We start from the raw sequence: 23007 nt of genomic DNA on the forward strand, positions 1-23007 counted from the left end.
GACTCCTTTGGACATTCTCCGTTCTTCACAACCACCTACATCACCAATACGAGTAAGTGTATATGTATATACAGGCAATGTTCTATAGGCAGTTCATACCGTAAGCAGCTATATAACACACACAATCTGCCGAACACATATACATTACCGCACATGCAGGTGTGATATTGCTAGGTCTCTCTTTTGTGTACAGCTTCGTTATTTTACTTTTGTCACCAACTAGAGCGCAGGTGTGGAATTTTTAGAATATAGAGAAAAGGTAGTCAATGAGTTACCTAAAGAATGGATTCACTGCCATATTCAGACTGACCATCATGTCCAGTAGGTACGCACAATATATTGTCACTATCATTTCTTCATCTCTTGCTATTATACCAGTAGATTCCAGCATAAGATGCAGTGCGCTTATATAAGTTACATGAGTTGTATTTGCCTACATAAATATAAGATATATAAAAAAGTGAATGAGAGGCTTATACAGCAGTGAAATGTTAGATGAGCTAATATACTTTTCCCATATTTAACACAATTTGTTATAATAAAGTTATAGATAAAATCAATATCCCAGTAGAAGATAACAGCTAAAAATAATAACTTTCCACATTTAGTTGTACCCCTTCCCATATTTGTACAAAACTACCTGGTCTTCAATTTGTATGAAAATGAATTTGTATCATCATACATTTTGGGTCTGGCTAAGCCCGAGAGGGCTGATCCCCGCTAATGCAAGGACTGTACTTAGTTCTACTTTTTTGTTTTGTTTTGCTGTTTTTCCCAAAGGGTCGTGTTTATTTTGTGCTTCAGCTTGGTTTTTGCCGCTCGGTAGTGAACAGTGCGAGAAGGAGTTTGAGGGCCGGCAAAATTGGTCTGCCGATCCTTAGGAATTTGTTTCGGAGCTGGAGAAAAGGTCATAAACAGCTACGGGCTTGAGTTTCCCCACCACTGTTTTAAGGCAATGCATCATGAGCAACTGAGGCAGGGATGACCGAAAGCTAGACTAGAAATGAACCAATCACCAGCCTCCTAAACATGGAAATAGGACGGTATGAGCTATTTGGTCAATGAGCGAAAAGAAAAGTAATTAATTGGCACGTACAATTATCTGAAGTCCACATGCTCCTGCACGAATTGGAGATGTTACAGTAAGGGTGTTCATGCTCGGATCATCGCGAAATCCAAAGCATTCAGCATCTCTGAGGGTAACACTACTGGCATTGAAGTCCAGACTCGTCAGCTGACATTTCTGAAAAACTGCTCTCATGTCGTAGACATCACAGGTCAGCTCAGGACGGATGTCTGCAAGAGCTGCAACATGAAACACATAAATGTTATTAACTCTCCATTCAGCCATGAAACCTTTTCTTTCTAAGGCCACAATGAGGATCCTTACACTATATTCCCATGTTAAACTTTTGATGTTGAAGATTTCATGCAGCACTTCTGTGCACCCATTAAATAATAGAGGCTACTTGCATGTTTTCAAAAACTCATCATCAGAACGTAACCTTAATCAAATATTATAATGATCTGAAATTATTTAGACCTGGAGGCTGGAATGATCCAAAATGCTGATAGGAAGGGAAATGCAGCAAGAACATAATAATTAAAACCATGCAAACTTAAAGGGGTTGTTGTCACATGCTGTGAACTGGGTAAAAATGGAAAGTGCCTGAAATATACAACTTTGCAATTTACCTTTTATTAAAAATCCTCTCCACTTTCAAGAAGGGAAGGTTTTATATTTCTATAGTGTATATAGTATAGTGCTTAGGTTAGTGACCACCTCAGAGTAGCTAGTTTCCTAGGTAAGGAGTGTGTACCGCTAGGCTCTATGCCTTGTAGCCTGCATATGTCGCTCTGAAGCTGACTAGATTGTTCATTGATCCATCCAACTTCAGTCCCTCTGCACCGCTTCTATGCTGCACAAGAAATGCTTCATCTTATATATCAGCCTCGTAGGGAATTCATTCCAACCTGTGGGTCGACCAGGCCACTAGTCCGACTCCGAACTGTCCATCTTCACCGCCCCCGGCCACCAAGAAGTCAGGACACAGAGGAGCAATGGGCTCCTGAAGAAAGAACTTGAGAATAACCCTTTAAAAATCTTTGTGTCTTAGAATCCTGAGTATTGTTGTCAAATAACCTGCCACTATCATTACATTTATTACTCAAAATACGTCTTTTTCACTGTTGGACCCAACAATAAAGGGACACTACTTTGACGTAGGTACAAATGGCATATTGTTTCATTTTCCCTGCGATGGAGCTGCAGAGGAAGGCATGTTCCTAGGTATTCCCACAGACACCTATTGATCCAAAAGGAAAAAGACTTTGCTCGTATAGTATATTTAGACATGTCAAATCACCTATTTAGCTGGAGTCACCTGCTCTTGGAGTTTTCTTTCGTTCTCATTCGGTCAATTATATTATTTTGCATCTACATTATGAAGTTAGCTTGTAGCAGTGAATCACAAGCATCCTACATTTTTTTTTTGTTAGTTTTTGTGCCAGTTAACTATTGCCTGTTCTGGGATCAGAGATTTTTTTCTATCCAGCTGCTCCCAATGTTATGCTATACACAGTATTGGTGTTTGGGAACACAAGGTTATTCTTCTGTCACCACCCCAAATTAATCGTCATCAGGGGTCGGTGGTAGTCGCAGGGTGAGTGACACCAACACAAACTTCTGATGACGATTCGTCTGAGATCAGTGATAGAAGCGATGGGGCGATGCTGGCATCATTCGTCCTGCTCCTATCACCACGTTATCTCATTTCACAGAATCTGCGGTGGCAGAGATAGATTCAGACTGCCAGCGCTGCACTCGCCTTTCCAGCAGTTTCCATCAATGCCATGGATCCAGGGCATTCTCAGAGGCCAGTTATGAAAAAAACTGTAGTAAGTAACTGCTGTCTGATGATGTCCTGTTCCAGGCGAGGTGATTCACGCTACATAGATGTGAGTGCAGCCCCGGCATCCTGTAGCATCCCAATTGAGACCCCTCCCAAACAAATCATCACAGAAAGTAAATAAAAAAAAAAAACATTTAGGGATTAGCAGGATAGAGATTTTCTAATAAGTACATGACAAAAATGCTAGAGTGTATAGAAATATATTCATGAAGGACATTTTAGGTACTGGACCACCCCTTTAAGGGTTTTGATCTTTGTCTGATATTAATTAAACAGTCTTGTCTGGGGTTTAATATCAATTTTGGAGTTTAAATATATTTAGTCACACCCCTTTGTACATTCCACACCATCAAAAGATCACTTCCATTTTTGGCACAACCCACTACTCAAATGTCACAGTGTCAATGACTCTCCCACGTAGACGCCACAGATATTGTACATATACGAAGGTCTCTGTAGCACAAGCATTGGAGAGGTGTGGACATAGCTGGTAGTAAGGGTGCAAGTTTTTATATAAATGTGAACGTATGTAAGCATTGTGCAGGCATCACATTTCCCAGAACTGTGAGCCGCGCCATCTCCCCATATGATGTGATTTTTAGTCATATAATATGAGAAATATCAGGGGTGTATAGAGGATGCCTGTTGCTGAATGACATACTAAATGTTATTTGGTTTGTTAATTGTGATTGGACAATAAGGCAATAGATTTGTGGTCTTTTTAAGGTCTGAAAATGTAGTCCTGTTGTTATTTTAATTTCATGCTTCAAAAATATTAGTAATTATTTCAGGATTTTTTTTTTATCATTATGCCAATTATAGCATTGGCTCCATTGTTTCCCATCCTATGGTGCAAATTAATATTCAGGACATATCCTCCACATCTATATATATAAGAGGCATCATGATTACTCGCTAATCCCGCCCCCTGCACAGCAGCTCTGCCCCCCACCACATCCTCACACACAATCCTGCCCCCCACCCCATTACCACACACAATCCCGCCCCCACCACATTACCACACACAATCCCGCCCCCACATTACCACACACAATCTCGCCCCCACCCCATTACCACACACAATCCCGCCCCCACATTACCACACACAATCCCGCCCCCACCCCATTACCATACACAATCCCGACCCCCCAACACATTACCACACACAATCCCACCCCCACCACATTACCACACACAATCCCGCCCCCACATTACCACACACAATCTCGCCCCCACCCCATTACCACACACAATCCCGCCCCCACCACATTACCACACACAATCCCGCCCCCACCACATTACAACACACAATCCTGCCCCCACATTACCACACACAATCCCGCCCCCCACTCCATTACCACACACAATCCCGCCCCCCACCCCATTACCACACACAATCCCGCCCCCCACCCCATTACCACACACAATCCCGCCCCCCACCCCATTACCACACACAATCCCGCCCCACCACATTACCACACACAATCCCGCCCCCACCACATTACCACACACAATCCTGCCCCCACATTACCACACACAATCCTGCCCCCACATTACCACACACAATCCTGCCCCCCCACATTACCACACACAATCCCGCCCCCCACCACATCACCACACATAATCCCGCCCCCCCAACACATCACCACACATAATCCCACCCCCATCATATCACCACACATAATCCCGCCCCCCACCACGTCACCACACATAATCCCGCCCCCCACATCACCACACATAATCCCGCCCCCCACATCACCACACATAATCTCGTCCCCACCACATCACCACACATAATCCCACCCCCCACCACATCACCACACATAATTCCGCCCCCCACCACATCACCACACATAAGCTCGCCTGCCCACCACATCACCACACATAATCCCGCCCCCACCACATTACCACACATAAGCTCGCCTGCCCACCATATCACCACACATAATCCTTCCCCTCACCACATCACCACACATAATGCCACCCCCATCACATCACCACACATAATCCCGCCCCCCCACCACATCACCACACATAATCTCACCCCCCCACCACATCACACTCGCTAATCCCACCCCCTGCACAGTAGCTCCGCCCCCACCACATCACCACACATAATCCCGCCCCCACCTCATTACCACACACAATCCCGCCCCCACCACATTACCACATACAATCCCACCCCCCGCCATATTACCACACATAATCCCGCCCCCCCACATTATCACACATAATCCCGCCCCCCCCACCACATCATCACACATAATCCCCCACCACATTACCACAGATAATCCCACCCCACATTACCACACATAATCCCGCCCCCCCACCACATCACCACATATAATCCCCCCACCGTATCACCACAGATAATCCTGCCCCCACATTACCACACATAATCCCACACCCCACCACATCACCACACATAATCCTGCCCGCCCACCACATCACCACACATAATCCCACCCACCCACCACATCACCACACATAATCCCGCCCGCCCACCACATTACCACACATAATCCCGCCCCACCACATCACCACACATAATCCCGCTCCCTTACCACATCACCACACATAATCCCACCCCCAACCCCATTACCACACACAATCCTGCCCCCACCACATTACCACACACAATCCCGCCCCCACCACATTACCACATATAATCCCGCCCCCCCACCACATCACCACAGATAATCCCGCCCCCACCACATTACCACACATAATTCCCCCCACCACATTACGACAGATAATCCCACCCCCCATTACATTACCACACATAATCCCGCCCCCTCACACTACCACACATAATTTTGCCCCCACCACATCACTACACATGATCCCGCCCCCCCACCACATTACCACATATAATCCTGCCCCCCCACCACATCATTACACATAATCCCGCTCCCCCACCACATCACCACACATAATCCGGCCCCCCACCACATCACCACACATAATCCTGCCCCCTCAGATCACCACACATAATCCCGCCCCCCACCACAACACCATACATAATCAAACCCCCCACCAGATCACCACACATAATCCCACCCCCAACACATCACCACACATAATCTCGCCGCCCACCACATCACACTCGCTAATCCCACCCCCTGCACAGTAGCTCTGCCCCACCACATCACCACACATAATCCCACCCCCCACCCCATTACCACACACAATCCCGCCCCCACCACATTACCACACACAATCCCGCTCCCCACCACATTACCACAGATAATCCCGCCCCCACATTACCACACATAATCCCACCCCCACTACATTACCGCACATAATCCTGCCCCCCACCACATCACCACACATAATCCCGCCCCCCCACCACACATAATCCCGCCCCCTACCACATTACAACACATAATCCCACCTCCACCACATTACCACAGATAATCCCGCCCCCACCACATTACCACACATAATTGCCCCCACCACATTGCCACAGATAAATCTGCCCCCCCACCACATTACTACACATAATCCCGCCCCCCCACCAAATCACCACAGATAATCTCACACCCCACCACATTACCACACATAATTCCGCCCTCTCCCACCACATTGCCACACATAATCCCGCCCCCCACCACATCACTACACATAATCCCGCCCCCCACCACATTACCACAGATAATCCCGCCCCCCGCCACATTACCACAGATAATCTCGCCCCCCACCACATTACCATACATAATTCCCCCACCACATTGCCACAGATAATCCTGCCCCCCACCACATTACCACACATAATCCTGCCCCCTCACCACATTACCACACATAATCCCGCCCCTCATCACATTACCACACATAAACTCATAAACTCGCCCCCAACACATCACCACACATATTCCCGCCACCCCACATTACCACAGATAATCCCGCCCCCCCCACCACATTGCAACACATAATCCCGCCCCCACCACATTACCACACATAATCCCGCCCCCCCACATCACCACAGATAATCCCGCCCCCTACCACATTACCACACATAATCCCGCCCCCCACCACATTACCACACATAATCCCGCCCCCCACCACATTACCACACATAATCACGCCCCCCATCCACATCACCACACATAATCCTGCCTCCCACCACATCACCACACATAATCCAGCCCCCCACCACATCACTACACATAATCCCACCCTCCACCACATCACAACACATAATCCCACCCCCACTACATTACCCCAGATAATTCCACCCCCCACCACATTACCACACGAGGCTGCGTCCCCACATATTACCACACGAAGCTCCGTCCCCCGACATTACCACACGAGGCTCCGTCCCCACATATTACCACACGAGGCTCCGTCCTCACACATTACCACACGAGGCTCCGTCCCTCCACATTACCACATGAGGCTCCATCCCCATACATTACCACACTAGGCTCCGTCCCCACACATTACCACACGAGGCTCCGTCCTCACACATTACCACACGAGGCTCCGTCCCTCCACATTACCACACGAGGCTCCGTCCCCACACGTTACCACACTAGGCTCCGTCCCCACACATTACCACTAGTGTTGAGCGATACCGTCCGATACTTGAAAGTATCGGTATCGGAAAGTATCGGCCGATACCGGCAAAGTATCGGATCCAATCCGATACCGATACCCGATACCAATACAAGTCAATGGGACTCAAGTATCGGACGGTATTCCTGATGGTTCCCAGGGTCTGAAGGAGAGGAAACTCTCCTTCAGGCCCTGGGAACCATATTAATGTGTAAAATAAAGAATTAAAATAAAAAATATCGCTATACTTTACCTCTCCGACGCAGCCGGGACCTCAGCGCAGGAACCGGCAGCGTTGTTTGTTTAAAATTCCCGCTTTTACATGGTTACGCGAACTCCCGGCTTGTGATTGGTCAGGGCGCCCATGTTGCCGGGCCGCGGACCAATCACAGCAAGCCGTGACGAAAATACGTCACGGCTTGCTGTGATTGGTCCGCGTCCCGGCAACATGGCCGCCATTAACCAATCACAAGCCGTGACGTCACGGGAGGCTGGACTTGCGCGCTTTTGAAAAAGCGCGCGTGTCCAGCCTCCAGTGACGTCCCGGCTTATGATTGGTCACGGCGCCATGTTGCCGGGACGCGGACCAATCACAGCAAGCCGTGACGAAAATACGTCACGGCTTGCTGTGATTGGTCCGCGGCCCGGCAACATGGCCGCCATTAACCAATCACAAGCCGTGACGTCACGGGAGGCAGGACAAGCGCGCATTTTAAAATTGCGCGCGTGTCCAGCCTCCCGGCTTGTGATTGGTTGATCGCGGCGCAACCAATCATAAGCCGGGACGTCACTGGAGGCTGGACACGCGCGCTTTTTCAAAAGCGCGCAAGTCCAGCCTCCCGTGACGTCACGGCTTGTGATTGGTTAATGGCGGCCATGTTGCCGGGACGCGGACCAATCACAGCAAGCCGTGACGTATTTTCGTCACGGCTTGCTGTGATTGGTCCGCGGCCCGGCAACATGGGCGCCCTGACCAATCACAAGCCGGGAGTTCGCGTAACCATGTAAAAGCGGGAATTTTAAACAAACAACGCTGCCGGTTCCTGCGCTGAGGTCCCGGCTGCGTCGGACAGGTGAGTATAGCGATATTTTTTATTTTAATTCTCTCTTTTACACATTTTAACAATGTTAAAATGTGTAAAAGAGAGAATTAAAATAAAATGTTGTTCCGATACCCGATACCCGATACCACAAGAGTATCGGAATCCCGGTATCGGAATTCCGATACAGCAAGTATCGGCCGATACCCGATACTTGCAGCATCGGAATGCTCAACACTAATTACCACACGAGGTTCTGTCATCACACATTAACACACGAGGCTCCGTCCCTCCACATTACCACACGAGGCTTCATCCCCACACATTTTTAATGATAATTATTGCTATTAACTTCATTTTAAGTTAATTTACCACTTGCGTAAGCACTATTGAATGTTGTCATTATTTACTTTAATCACTAGCAGCATTGATTAGATAGCAATGAGCGTGCTGAGCATTAGCTGGCTGGAAACAGCTAGTGTATCATATTCTCAATGACAGACCTACCAGTGACTTCATATTCATCTTTGCAATGACATCCATAGACTCCATCTTTTATTTTCCATTCTTCATCTGCTGCGCAAAGCGAGTTATTAGTTGCTGTAGATGGATCTAAAGAAAAGAAAAATTTTGCATCAAACATTCTTCAGATTAGTGATTGGTGAAAACTATAAAATGACTGACACTATAAGGTACTTGTTTCATGAATTTTGGAGATTTAATTGATGATTGGACCATGGTGAGATTTTTCGAATGCGGTTTCTTTGTAAAATCAGCAGCACCAAATACGTTGCCGAGTTGTGTCTGGTGTTAAAGCTTAAAGCCACTGAGCTCAATACGGCTGAGTTGTGATATCTGACATACTATGTGGATGGGTATAATGCTGTTTTTGAAAGCAACCGCATTTATCTTATCCTTTACATTTCCTTAAGAAAAAAAACACATAGGCCCCGATTCATCATTGGCTGTTTTTTTTTTCTACGTGACCTTCAATTTCTGTTTTTTGGAAATCTTTGCCTTTTCATGCACCAAATTTTTCAAAAACCAAAGCTCTTTTTTTAGTCTTTTTCCCCTTTTTTGCCTTTTTAAAGCCAAAACAAATCGCAAGATCCTTTAAAATATTGGATATCTTCAACTTTGTAAAAACTTTTAGGCCCAAATCATCATTTGTGGGGGTTTTTAAGTAACATTTTGTTTTTTGTTTTTTTGTATTGTGGTATTTGTTTTTTGTGTCAAAATCTTGAATATGGCGAATGCAGATCTATGAAATTTGTACAAATTCAAGAATGCTCTTCACTTTTGTTTTTTACTATTTTGCACCTGTTTAGTGCAAACAGTTGTTTAGTCTGTTAAAATTTGGAAAATTTGAGCAAAAATTTCAAGTGTACAAACAAACTCTATGTAGAAATTTAACGACTTAACTTTTCAAAGTCACAATTGATGAATCAGACTCAAATATATGGAGAAAAAAAGCTATACCCCCAAAATGTGATCATAAAAAGTTATAAAATTATAGTTAAAAAGGGTTATCTGTCAGCAGGTTTTTGCTATGTAATCTGAGAGCAGCATATATAATTTACTGGACTGTGTGGTGTTTCAATAAAATTAGTGTTTTATCAGCATGAGATTATTACTAAAGGACTAGGTGTCTCATGCTTCCTAGTCCAACCTCACCCTCACCACTGATTGGCAGATTTCTGTTAATATACAGAGTACACAGAAAAGCCACCAATCAGTGGTGGGGGCGGGGTTACACAGGGTTCAGCATTTAGAGAACTGCTAGATCTATAGCATCTATAGCAGAAAATCATGGATTTTATCAAAACTGTTGCACCTAGTAAACTAAGTGACACATTGCTGGACTCTGGCTCTCAACCCTTCCATCATGCTGCCGTCAAATAACATGCAAAACGTATGACACATGGAAGACATATTTTGTACGTCATTGTTCCTTCCTTGCTTCATCAGTTTTTAGCTGGTCCACTGTTAAAGGAAATCTGTCATCAGGTTTTTTGCTACCTGTTATGAGAACAGCATAATGTATGGAAAGCGATTCCAGTGATGTATCACTTAGTTTATTTGTGATACAAGTTTTTTGATGTAGCATGTAGCAGAGTTCAGAAAGTTAACCCACTGATTAGGAGCTTTCTGTGCAGATTGCATATGGACAGTAAGCTGCTAATCAGTGGTGGGGGGAGTTGGACCAGAATGCACTTGGGCAGCTTGTCCTGTATTGATAATCTCCTGATAAACCACTTATTGTATTGAAATATCAGCAAATAGCCTAATAAGTAGCACATTGGTGAAATCAGTGTCTCAGCCCCTACCTCATAATGCCTTTAGCTTAAATAGCAAAAATCTGCTGACAAATTCCCTTTCAGATTCAATGGGGAAAACAGATGCAACACAGAGGCAATAAAAATGATGCATGATAAAAACACGGTATGAAATGGACTTGGATGTGTGAATGTAGCCTTATTTGTATGGCCACTTTTAGTCATTAAGGACACAGATAGTGGAGGGAAGGTTGGCAGTGTCCTCATGCTGGAAATAAATAAGCTAGATAACAGGTATCAATAGGACTAAAAGAAAATTGTGGGGCCGTTAGGATTAGTGATGGACAAACCCCTGGATGTTCAGGTCCATAGGGTTCGGCCAAACAGTTAAAAAAGTTTGGTTCGAGTACCAGAACTGTACCTGAACCCTGACCCCATTCACATGAATGGGGGGGGCAAACATCCAGTGTTTGCCATGCTGTCATGTGCATGACAGCATGGTAAACACTGCCTCTGATCAGTGGTAAGATTAATACCGCCTGTGAGAGAGCTGCGGTTCCCATGCTGTCAGATGACAACGTGAGTTCACAGCTGTGACCGGAGGTAAAAAGTTTAATGGGACTACTACTACCATCAGCCTACACCTGCTGTCACTGAAAACAGTGAGAGCAGGTGCCGCTGATGGGGGTATTCATCATCCGGCGCCTGCGCTTTAAATAAATAAATTTAAAAAACAAATGACGTGGGCTCCCCGGTATTTTTGACAACCAGCCAGGCAAAACTAACAGCTACAGGCTGCAACCCTCAGCTGTTAGTTTTAGCATGGCTGGTTATCAAGAATAGAGGGGTCGCCATGTAGTTTTTTTAAATTATTTAAATACCGTATTTTCCGGCGTATAAGATGACGTTTTAACCCCTGAAAATCGTCTCAAAATTTGGGGTCATCTTACGGCGTGTGCAGGGAGCGATCCTGGATGGTTCTCAGGGTCTGAAGGAGAGGAGACTCTCCTTCAGGCCCTGGGATCCATATTCATGTAAAAAAAAAGAATAAAAATAAAAAATATGGATATACTCACCCTCCGACGGCCCATGGCTCTCAGCGGTGCAAGCGACAGCCTCCGTTCCTAAGAATGCATTGGGCGTAGGACCTGCGATGACGCCGCGGTCATGCGACCGGTCACGCGACCGCGACGTCATCGCATGCCCTACGCTCAATGCATTCTTAGGAACGGAGGCCGCCGCTTGCACCGCTGAGAGCCAGGGGCCCTCGGAGGGTGAGTATATTCATATTTTTTATTTTTATTCTTTTTTTTACATGAATATGGATCCCAGGGCCTGAAGGAGAGTCTCCTCACCTCCAGACCCTGGGAACCATACGCACCGCACACGCCGTATAAGATGACTGGGCATATAAGATGACCTCCGTCTTATACAGCGAGTATATCCCAAATTCCATATTTTATATGGATAAGTTGGGGGTCGTCTTATACGCCCAGTTGTGTTATACAGCAGAAAATACGTTAAATTATTTAAAAATACGGAGTCCCCCCATTTTCGACAATCAACTAAGCTAAAGCAGACAGCTGGGGGCTAGTATTCTCAGGCTGGTAAGGGGCCATGGCCTAAAAATAGCAACCTACAGCCACCCCAGAATCACTTTTTCATACAGGGCCCTGTAGGTTTGGATTTCTTTTTCCCTTAATAATTAAGACCTTCGTTTATAAACTGCATTTTGTGTTTACTTGTGCTATCTTTGTCTAATATTTAACCCCTTTCTGACATCTGACGTACTATCCCGTCGAGGTGGGGTGGGCCCGTATGACCACCGACGGGATAGTACGTCATACGCGATCGGCCGCGCTCACGGGGGGAGCGCGGCCGATCGCGGCCGGGTGTCAGCTGCATATCGCAGCTGACATCCGGCACTATGTGCCAGGAGCGGTCACGGACCGCCCCCGGCACATTAACCCCCGGCACACCGCGATCAAACATGATCGCGGTGTACCGGCGGTATAGGGAAGCATCGCGCAGGGAGGGGGCTCCCTGCGGGCTTCCCTGAGACCCCCGGAGCAACGCGATGTGATCGCGTTGCTCCGAGGGTCTCCTACCTCCCTCCTCGCCGCAGGTCCCGGATCCAAGATGGCCGCGGCATCTGGGTCCTGCAGGGAGGGAGGTGGCTTACCGAGTGTCTGCTCAGAGCAGACACTTGGTAAGCCTGCAGCCCTGCACAGCAGATCGTCGATCTGACAGAGTGCTGTGCACTCTGTCAGATCAATGATCTGTAATTTCCCCCCCGGGACAAAGTAAAAAAGTAAAAAAAAAATTCCCCACATGTGTGTAAAAAAAAATAAAAAAAATATCCTAAATAAAGAAAAAAAAATATCTTATTCCCATAAATACATTTCTTTAGCTAAATAAAATAAAAAAAACAATAAAAGTACACATATTTAGCATCGCCGCGTCCGTAACGACCCAACCTATAAAACTGCCCCACTAGTTAACCCCTTCAGTAAACACCGTAAGAAAAAAAAAAAAAAGAGGCAAAAAACAACGCTTTATTATCATACCGCCGAACAAAAAGTGGAATAACACGTGATCAAAAAGACTGATATAAATAACCATGGTACCCTGATAACGTCATCTTGTCCCGCAAAAAACGAGCCGCCATACAGCATCATCAGCAAAAAAATAAAAAGTTATAGTCCTGAGAATAAAGCGATACCAAAATAATTATTTTTTCTATAAAATAGTTTTTATCGTATAAAAGCGCCAAAACATAAAAAAAGATATAAATTAGATATCGCTGTAATTGTACTGACCCGACGAATAAAACTGCTTTATCAATTTTACCAAAGGCGGAACGGTATAAACGCCTCCCCCAAAAGAAATTCATGAATAGCTGGTTTTTGATCACTCTGCCTCACAAAAATCGGAATAAAAAGCGATCAAAAAATGTCACGTGTCCGAAAATGTTACCAATAAAAACGTCAACTCGTCCCGCAAAAAACAAGATCTCACATGACTCTGTGGACTCAAATGTGGAAAAATTACAGCTCTCAAAATGTGGTAACGCAAAAAATATTTTTTGCAATGAAAAGCGTCTTTCAGTGTGTGACGGCTGCCAATCATAAAAATCCGCTAAAAAACCCGCTATAAAAGTAAAGCAAACCCCCCTTCATCACCCCGTTAGTTAGGGAAAAATAAAAAAATAAAAAAATGTATTTATTTCCATTTTCCCATTAGGGTTAGGGTTAGGGTTAGAGTTAGGACTAGAGTCAGGGCTAGGGTTAGGGTTAGGGCAAGGGTTAGGGCTAGGGCTAGGGTTAGGGCTAGGGTTGGGGCTAGGGTTAGGGCTAGGGTTAGGGTTAGGGCTAGGGTTGGGGCTAGGGTTAGGGTTAGGGCTAGGGTTAGGGCTAGGGTTGGGGCTAGGGTTAGGGCTAGGGTTAGGGCTAGGGTTAGGGCTAGTGTTACGGCTAGTGTTAGGGCTAGTGATAGGGCTAGGGTTATTGCTAGGGTTAGGGCTAGGGTTGGGGCTAGGGTTGGGGCTACAGTTAGGGTTGGGGCTAAAGATAGGGTTAGGGTTTGGATTACATTTACGGTTGGGAATAGGGTTGGGTGTGTCTGGGTTAGAGGAGTGGTTAGGGTTACTGTTGGGATTAGGGTAAGGGGTGTGTTTGGATTAGGGTTTCAGTTATAATTGGGGGGTTTCCACTGTTTAGGCACATCAGGGGCTCTCCAAATGGGACATGGCATCCGATCTGAATTCCAGCCAATTCTGCGTTGAAAAAGGAAAACCGTGCTCCTTCCCTTCAGAGCTCTCCCGTGTGCCCAAACAGGGGTTTACCCCAACATATGGGGTATCAGCGTACTCAGGACAAATTGGACATCATCTTTTGGGGTCCAATTTCTCCTGCTACCCTTGGGAAAATACAAAACTGGGGGCCAAAAAATAAGTTTTGTGGGAAAAAAAAGATTTTTTATTTTCACGGCTCTGCATTGTAAACTGTAGTGAAACACTTGGGGGTTCAAAGTTCTCACAACTAGTGTTGAGCATTCCGATACCGCAAGTATCGGGTATCGGCCGATACTTGCGGTATCGGAATTCCGATACCGGGATTCCGATACTTGCCGCGTATCGGATACCGGAATCGGAAGTTCCCAGATTCAAAATTCCGAAATTCAGCCAATGAGAATGATTCCAAGTGTGGGCACATCCTGTTTAGCATGGAGGGCATGAAACTACTGGCAAGGCTGTGATTGGCTGCTGAAATGATGTCATGATGCAGTTTAAAAGTCGCTGGCGCCATTTTGCGATCACTCTGCTGTGAATTCAGTTAGTGACAGGACGCTGTTTGCTGACTGAGGGACAGTTTAGAGATAGCGATTTGCTTCTTTGTGCTTTCCAAAGGCTAATTTAGCAACCGCTGTGTTCACCTACTATTCACCTTGCTTTTGCCTTGTAGCGCTGTTTTCACAGCGATCTGCAAGGTCTGTGTGTGTGTGTGTGTGAGTGCAGCCCACTCTCTAGTCTGAGTGCAGCCACATAGGCCATCCATAGCTGGTTGTATTCAGTTCAGGGAGGGTGGTTCATTGCCTCATACTGTTCTTTTTTTTTTTTTTTTTTTTTTTTCAAGTAGTGTAGTCTGCTGCTAATTTATTCAAAAAAATCCTATTAGTGTCTTTCCACCCGTCTCCAGCTAATTTGTGGAAAAACACTACATAGGATAAAGTAGAGGAGGGTTTTTGGGCCTTGCAGCGCCGTTTACGGCTGTCTGCACGGTCTCCGTGTGACTGCAGCTCGCCCTGTAGTCTGTGAGCAGCCGTAGCCTGGTTGTCTCCAGCTCAGGGTTGTTCACTGCGTCATACCGCCAAATCAATTTTAATTTTTTTTCAAGTAGTGTAGTCTGCTGCTAATTAATTTAAAAAAATCCTATTAGTGTCTTTCCACCCGTCTCCAGCTAATTTGTGGAAAAACACTACATAGGATAAAGTAGAGGAGGGTTTTTGGGCCTTGCAGCGCCGTTTACGGCTGTCTGCACGGTCTCCGTGTGACTGCAGCTCGCCCTGTAGTCTGTGAGCAGCCGTAGCCTGGTTGTCTCCAGCTCAGGGTTGTTCACTGCGTCATACCGCCAAATCAATTTTAATTTTTTTTCAAGTAGTGTAGTCTGCTGCTAATTAATTTTAAAAAATCCTATTAGTGTCTTTCCACCCGTCTCCAGCTAATTTGTGGAAAAACACTACATAGGATAAAGTAGAGGAGGGTTTTTGGGCCTTGCAGCGCCGTTTACGGCTGTCTGCACGGTCTCCGTGTGACTGCAGCTCGCCCTGTAGTCTGTGAGCAGCCGTAGCCTGGTTGTCTCCAGCTCAGGGTTGTTCACTGCGTCATACCGCCAAATCAATTTTAATTTTTTTTCAAGTAGTGTAGTCTGCTGCTAATTAATTTAAAAAAATCCTATTAGTGTCTTTCCACCCGTCTCCAGCTAATTTGTGGAAAAACACTACATAGGATAACGTAGAGGAGGGTTTTTGGGCCTTGCAGCGCCGTTTACGTCTGTCTGCACGGTCTCCGTGTGACTGCAGCTCTATCTGTTGTCAGTTCAGCCCCCAAAAAAGAAATAAATAATAAAGTTCACCAAACACACCAGTTACACCACTTTACATTTCTGTAGGCCACATTAGCTCATATTAAAGTCTAGTCCACACTTTAGAAAATTAGTGTTTCTTATACCTGTTAGGAGGAGTTGCTCAGGAATAAGCACACAAATCCGTTAGTACTTTTCTGCTTATCTTTATCAGTCAACCAAGATGAAGAAGGCAGTGAGTAAGGCACGTGGGCGTGGGCGTGGGCGCGGAGCAGGGAGGGGACGTGGGGATTCTGTGCCTGCTGCGGGCACCGGTGACTCATCAGCACCCACTTTCACCAGGCAACAGTCGTTCATGCGCAGCTTTGTGTCAGAGCGCCGTACACCGCTGCTGCGTGAAGACCAAATTGAAGCTGTTGTCGGATGGATGGCAGCTAATGCATCAACTTCCATTAGTGCCACATCCTCTCAGACACAGAGCACTGGAGAGCAGCCATCTGTCTCTTCACCACCTGCCAAATTGCCCAGGCAGACAGAGAGCCCAGGACAGGAGCCGTCTCTACTTCTGTTCTCTGAATCTCTTGGCTTGGAAACAGGGGGCCAGCCAAGCAGCATTGGAGAAATGGAAGAAGAGGCAGGGTGCAGTGATGCCCAACAGCTTTTTCTGTCTTCCTCTGAAGAGGCGGGTGGGCCAGTGGCTCCGGTCACCACATCGCAGGCCGCATCAGCTGATGATGACACTCAGGTGCCACTTACTGGTGCGTGCTCTGCTGCTGAGACTACCCAGGAGGAGCAGTTGGGGGCAGAGGGTAGTGTAGATGATGAGGTCCTCGACCCATCTTGGCGTGAGGGACAGGAAGGTGGTGGGAGCAGCTCTGAGGAAGAGATTCCCCGTACGGCCCAAAGAGGGAGAGGGAGGGGGAAGACTGCGGATCCTGCAGCCTCCGCTTTGGCACCCGTTAGGAGCATGTCTCTTCCAAAAGCCAAAAAGGGCGCTCCCAAGACTTGCAGTGCCTGGTCCTTTTTTGACACAGTTGCAGATGACATTTGCTATGTCAGATGCAACGTGTGTCATCAAAAAGTCAAAAGAGGTCGAAATGTCAGCAACCTCAATACCTCCAACATGTGGAAACATGTGCGCAACAGGCACCCGGCGGAGTTAGAAAAACACACTGAAGAGGTAGGCCAACCAACAGCGGCAGCTACCACCTCTTCAGCTCGTGTTGCCTCTTCCTCTAGCTCACACGCAGCTGGTTCGGCTTCCTCCCAGGATCGCCGTGGAAGAACCTCTGGCCCTGTTGTCCAGAGACCCGCTGTAATTCCACCCGCAGCGCCACTTTCCCAGTCATCCACACACTCCCAGCCCAGTCTACAGACATCGGTAGTACAGGCATGGGAGAAAAGGCGGCCTTTCTCGTCAAACCACCCACGAGCACAGGCTCTGACTGCAGGCATTGCCAAACTTCTGTCACTGGAAATGCTGTCATTCAGGCTGGTGGAGACTGACAGCTTCCGTGACTTGATGTCATTGGCAGTCCCACAGTACAATGTGCCCAGCCGCTTTTACTTCAGCAGGCAAGCCGTCCCTGCCCTGCACAAGCATGTGGAGGGACACATAAAACACGCGCTACTGAACGCCGTCAGTAGCAAGGTCCACCTCACCACCGATGCGTGGACCAGTCAACATGGACAGGGGCGATACCTTTCCCTCACTGCCCATTGGGTTAATGTTGTTGAGCCAGGTACAGACCGTGCGAGTGGCGCAGGACGTGTCCTGCCCACTCCAAGGATTGCAGGAATCCATTCTGTACGCATTGACTCCTCCTCTTACACCAGTTCCTCAGAATCATCGCTGCAGGAGCCGTCACAGTCCACCTCCACATGGACCCGTGATGAACGTGTACCTGTTACGACCGACATGAGCACAGCCGTGGCCAAACGTCAACAGGCCGTCTTGAAATTAATTTTTTTGGGGAATCGTAGCCACACAGCGCAGGAGCTCTGGAATGCCATCAAGCAGGAGAGCGATGTGTGGTTTGTGCCAGCGAATCTCCAGCCAGGCATGGTAGTGTGTGATAATGGCCGAAATCTGGTGGCAGCTCTGGGCCTCGGCAACCTCACTCACATCCCATGTCTGGCACATGTGCTCAATTTGGTCGTGCAGAGCTTTTTGAGGGACTATCCGGATCTTGATGCACTGCTGCACAAGGTCCGCCTAGAGTGTGCTCACTTGCGGCGTTCCAGCACGGCAAAAGCGCGCATTGCGGCTCTGCAGCGCCGACACCGCCTGCCGGAACATCGCATCATATGTGACCTACCTACCAGGTGGAATTCCACGTTACATATGTTGGAGCGGTTGTGTGAGCAGCAGCAAGCTGTAATGGAGTACCAGCTGCTTCAGGCGCAAAAAAGTCGCAGTCAGCGCCGTACAGACTTCACAACCACAGAGTGGGCCACTATGAATGATGTCTGCCAGGTTTTGCGTCCCTTTGATTATTCCACGCGGATGGCGAGTGCAGATGATGCACTAGTCAGCATGACTGTCCCCCTTATCTGCCTGCTTGAAAAATCACTGCAAGCGCTAAGGGATGATGTTGTGGAAGAGGTGGAGGATGAGGATTCACCATTTCCATCATCTTCTGGACAGTCAGCGCCACGTGGTTCCTCACAAACGCGTAGGCAGGGGACAGTTTGTGAGGAGGATGAGGAGGAGTCAATGGAGGAGGAAGACGTCCGTCCAGAGGAGGGAGTTACCGAATTGTCCAGTACTCAGTGTGTACAGCGAGGGTGGGGTGATGACGAGCGGGCAGAGATCACGCCTCCAGCAGGGGACAGCGTTTCTTGGGCAGTTGGCAGTCTGCAGCACATGGTGGATTACATGCTGCAGTGCCTGAGAAACGACCGCCGCATCGCCCACATTCTCAACATGTCTGATTATTGGGTGTTCACCCTCCTCGATCCTCGCTACCGGGACAACGTAGAAAGCCTCATCACACCGTTGAACCGGGAGCGAAAAATGCGGGAGTACCAAGACACACTGGTCAATTCCATCATCTTCTCCATTCCAACTGAGAGAAGTGCTGCTAGTGCATTACAAAGCAGCTCAGTGCGTCCAGGCAGTGGAGGAGGCTCTGCACAAAGAGGGAGCAGAAGCAGTGCCTCTGCCCAAGGCAAGACCAGTATGGCCAAACTGTGGCACAGTTTTCTGTGCCCCCCACAAAAGTCTACACCATCACAGACAGAACGAAAAAGTCTCGCACTCAACTTAAGTGTTTTTGCTGATTTTATTAGGTGCTAATGTAGCACTGGGGAAACGTTTCAGCCTCAATTAGGCTTTCGTCAGTCACGTATAGTGTCTTTTTTCTTTCTTTTTAGACACCTACAATCGTTTGTATACTGATCAGAGTTGTGCAGCAAGTTATTGCTTGTTTAGAGCATGCGGAAATAGCGGAAGCAAAATCACTCAAATGATTGTATAGCTCTTTGGTAAGCAGGCCCATGTAACCGGAGACATGCGCCAGGTATAACCGGCTGGAGGGTGCCTGGGCTGAGGGAGCGCGGCTGCAGGGTGAACCTGATCCAGGCAGACGCGGTATCCACCGCTTGTCTGGGCTTTTACAGTCTACAGCAATGTCAAGCTTTCCTTTTTTAGGACAACGACGTTATCCCACAAGAAGACGAGACGGGGACAGAAACACAAGAAGGAATCAAGAAACCTACAGAACTACTCAACCCAAGGTATGGACAATCTAGTTATAAACATCTCCTCCCGCACTTTAAGCGTGGCTGAACACTCACTCTTACAAAAGGGATTATCATTTTGCCCATCCTACAGGTGTCGCACCTTCGAACTTGACATGGACCTCCAGAGGTTTTTTCGTTCTATCAGATTAAAAGCATATTTCTCTACTATTCCACCAGGTGTAGATACTACCTCTATTGAGAGTGATCCCAAATTGTTACCTCATCCAGCTTGGGTCTGAGAAATAAAAGTCATTTCAGACCTCCACAATCCTCTCATGCGGTCGAGACTTTTATCCATTTCATACAGGATGCATTTACATCCCTTAGGGGTGACATCGAAAAAGGTAGTTTGTTTTATCCACCTAATTTGACAATAGAAGAAAGGCATTCTCTAAAAAATCTCCAGGGTGATCAGTCCATTATTATGAAACCGGCGGATAAGGGTGGGGCACTAGTGATCATGGACAAGTCCAAATACCTGACAGAAATCATGAGACAACTAGGGGATAACTCTATTTACCAGACATTAGAGAAAGATCCCTCACATGATATCCGCCATACCATTGAAATCATCCTTCACAAATATACTGATCTAGGAGTCCTAGATGACAAGACATGTAGTTTCCTGATGAACCCTAACCCGATTATTCCTGTATTTTATACACTGCCTAAGGTTCACAAGAATCTAGACAATCCACCTGGAAGGCCCATAGTGGCCTCCACGGATTCGATTCTATCCCCTCTGGCCAGGTATGTTGAACGTATACTCACCCCTTTAATTCAGGTGTCCAGATCCTTTCTATTGGACACAGGATCATTTCTACAATTGATCCGTGAAATTGATTCAGTTCCAGTTAATACTCTTTTGGTGACCCTAGATGTGAGGGACCTATACACGTCAATCCCCCATGAAGAAGGCATCCATTCTGTCCGTCACCTTTTGGAAGACAATAATATTGACATAGATCATACCTCATTGTGTATCGACCTCTTAAGGGTCATACTCACCTCAAATTTTTTTCTTTTTGAGGATACATTTTACCTGCAAAAACGGGGGACCGCGATGGGGTCACACGCAGCCCCACCATATGCAAATGCGTACATGGTCCATTTTGAAGAGAGTTGCATTTACTCTAACCCCCTCTTTCAAGAAAATGTCATTATTTGGAAGAGATACATAGACGACGTCTTCTGTCTATGGCGAGGTACAGAGGAGGCCCTCCATACCTTCTTATCCTTCCTCAATACCTCATGGCCAGGTATCACCTTCACCATGAACAGTCACATGTGGGAAATGAATTTTTTGGATACCATGGTAGTGAAGGATCCCAATGGTTACCTCAGTACAGATTTATATACCAAAAACACAGATAGGAACAGTCTCCTACACTACCAAAGTCTCCACCCTCCATCCACAAAAAGATCCATACCCAAGGCACAATACCAGAGAGTAGCACGCATAGTCTCCAATAGCAATACAAGAGAACTGCGCACACAAGAAATGACGGAGAAATTTAGGGCCAGGGGTTATCCCTCATCTCTGTTAGAAACCTCCAGAATTACAGGGAGCAGACCTAGGATGGACACATCACTACGCATCCCCTTCGTACATTCCTTCCATCCGTATATGTACAAACTCCACAGGGCAATACGCAATAACTGGTCTATTCTGTCCCAGGCCTTTCCCAAAGTAAAAGAGTTCCAACAACCCTTTCTCCCGTGTTTTAAAAGGGCTCCCAGTTTGAGGGACAATCTAGTAAAAGCGGACATTGGTACCAAAATTACTAAGAAACAGAGCTTTTTCGGCACCCCAAGGGAAGGGGGATCGCATATCCAAGCACAAATCTACCATACGATGCAATAATCTCCTATTACCATTACCCCATCACTTCCACACATCAGGACACAATATATCGCAACTACAATTTCAGGTTCTTGAACATGTTCCCATACAACGCAGGGGGGGTAATCGTATACTTATGCTTAAAAAACGTGAAGCGTATTGGATTCACTCCTTGGACACATTATCCCCTAAAGGACTTAACAGGGACTACGAGATATCGGCATTTATTTGAAAAAAAGGGTTATCCAATATACTAGGACGATCACTGCATTATTGTAATTTTATATGATCTGTGTCTGGTATGTACTGATATATTTTTTCTCATTCTATAGAATCGACTATATTGATGATGACTGCCACAGCACGTGTCTTCACTGGATCGGGCACCATTCACTAAGCCACTTTTCACCAATGTCTACGTCGAAATCCGTCTATCGATACTCTGCTTCATATATGTGCCACTCATAGCACTCGGTTGGTCTAATATGTATCACCCATGCATAGGTATGGTCACAACACCACCTTGGCACACCTACAGTATCCCATTTTTCACTACTGCAGTTTTTGTAAGTAGGACAGGTTCCCATTACTTTTGTCCCTCCTTACAGTCCCCCCTTTTCTTTTCTTCTTTTTTCTTTTCTCTTCTTTTCTCTTTGTTCTCTTTTTTTGTCTCTCATCCACCCAGCGGGGTTAAACACATTTAACCTATAGCCCATGGTCACCTACAGCTTCTATATATGGAACTGCCCGCTTGGCTAGGTTACCACCTGTATATTCTATTATTACATCACATGCATATCACTCAAAAAGATAGCTCCAAACAATACTATTCGGGGTACAGACTAACACTAACGGCTCCTCTTAGCAATTACACCGCTAATTTTCATGGGCACGCATCTCCATAGTAACCGTGCAACGCAAGCATTCATCTAACATACAGAGCCGGGCACTTCCGGTTCGGCCGCCATCTTAGAACGTCATTTCCGGTCAGACGCACACTGGAGATAAAAACAGCGCCGCATGCAACACGATCCCCAGACAAGCGGTGGATAC

At 46.6% G+C, this 23007-nt stretch overlaps 1 protein-coding gene across 1 annotated transcript in view; it reads right to left on the minus strand.

Annotated features, from left to right (window-relative positions):
* The window catches only part of LOC143786238 (uromodulin-like), an 86771-nt gene that overhangs the window by 25049 nt on the left and 38715 nt on the right, over positions 1 to 23007 (minus strand). The window contains exons 8-10 of the mRNA XM_077275514.1: positions 9017 to 9121; positions 1097 to 1305; positions 276 to 433 (exon numbers count right to left, since the gene is read on the minus strand). Of these exons, the coding sequence (XP_077131629.1) occupies positions 276 to 433; positions 1097 to 1305; positions 9017 to 9121 (472 nt within the window). The remainder of the gene's footprint in view (positions 1 to 275; positions 434 to 1096; positions 1306 to 9016; positions 9122 to 23007) is intronic.

Source organism: Ranitomeya variabilis, chromosome 7 (genome assembly GCF_051348905.1).
Source record: "Ranitomeya variabilis isolate aRanVar5 chromosome 7, aRanVar5.hap1, whole genome shotgun sequence".
NCBI classification, from domain to species: domain Eukaryota; kingdom Metazoa; phylum Chordata; class Amphibia; order Anura; family Dendrobatidae; genus Ranitomeya; species Ranitomeya variabilis.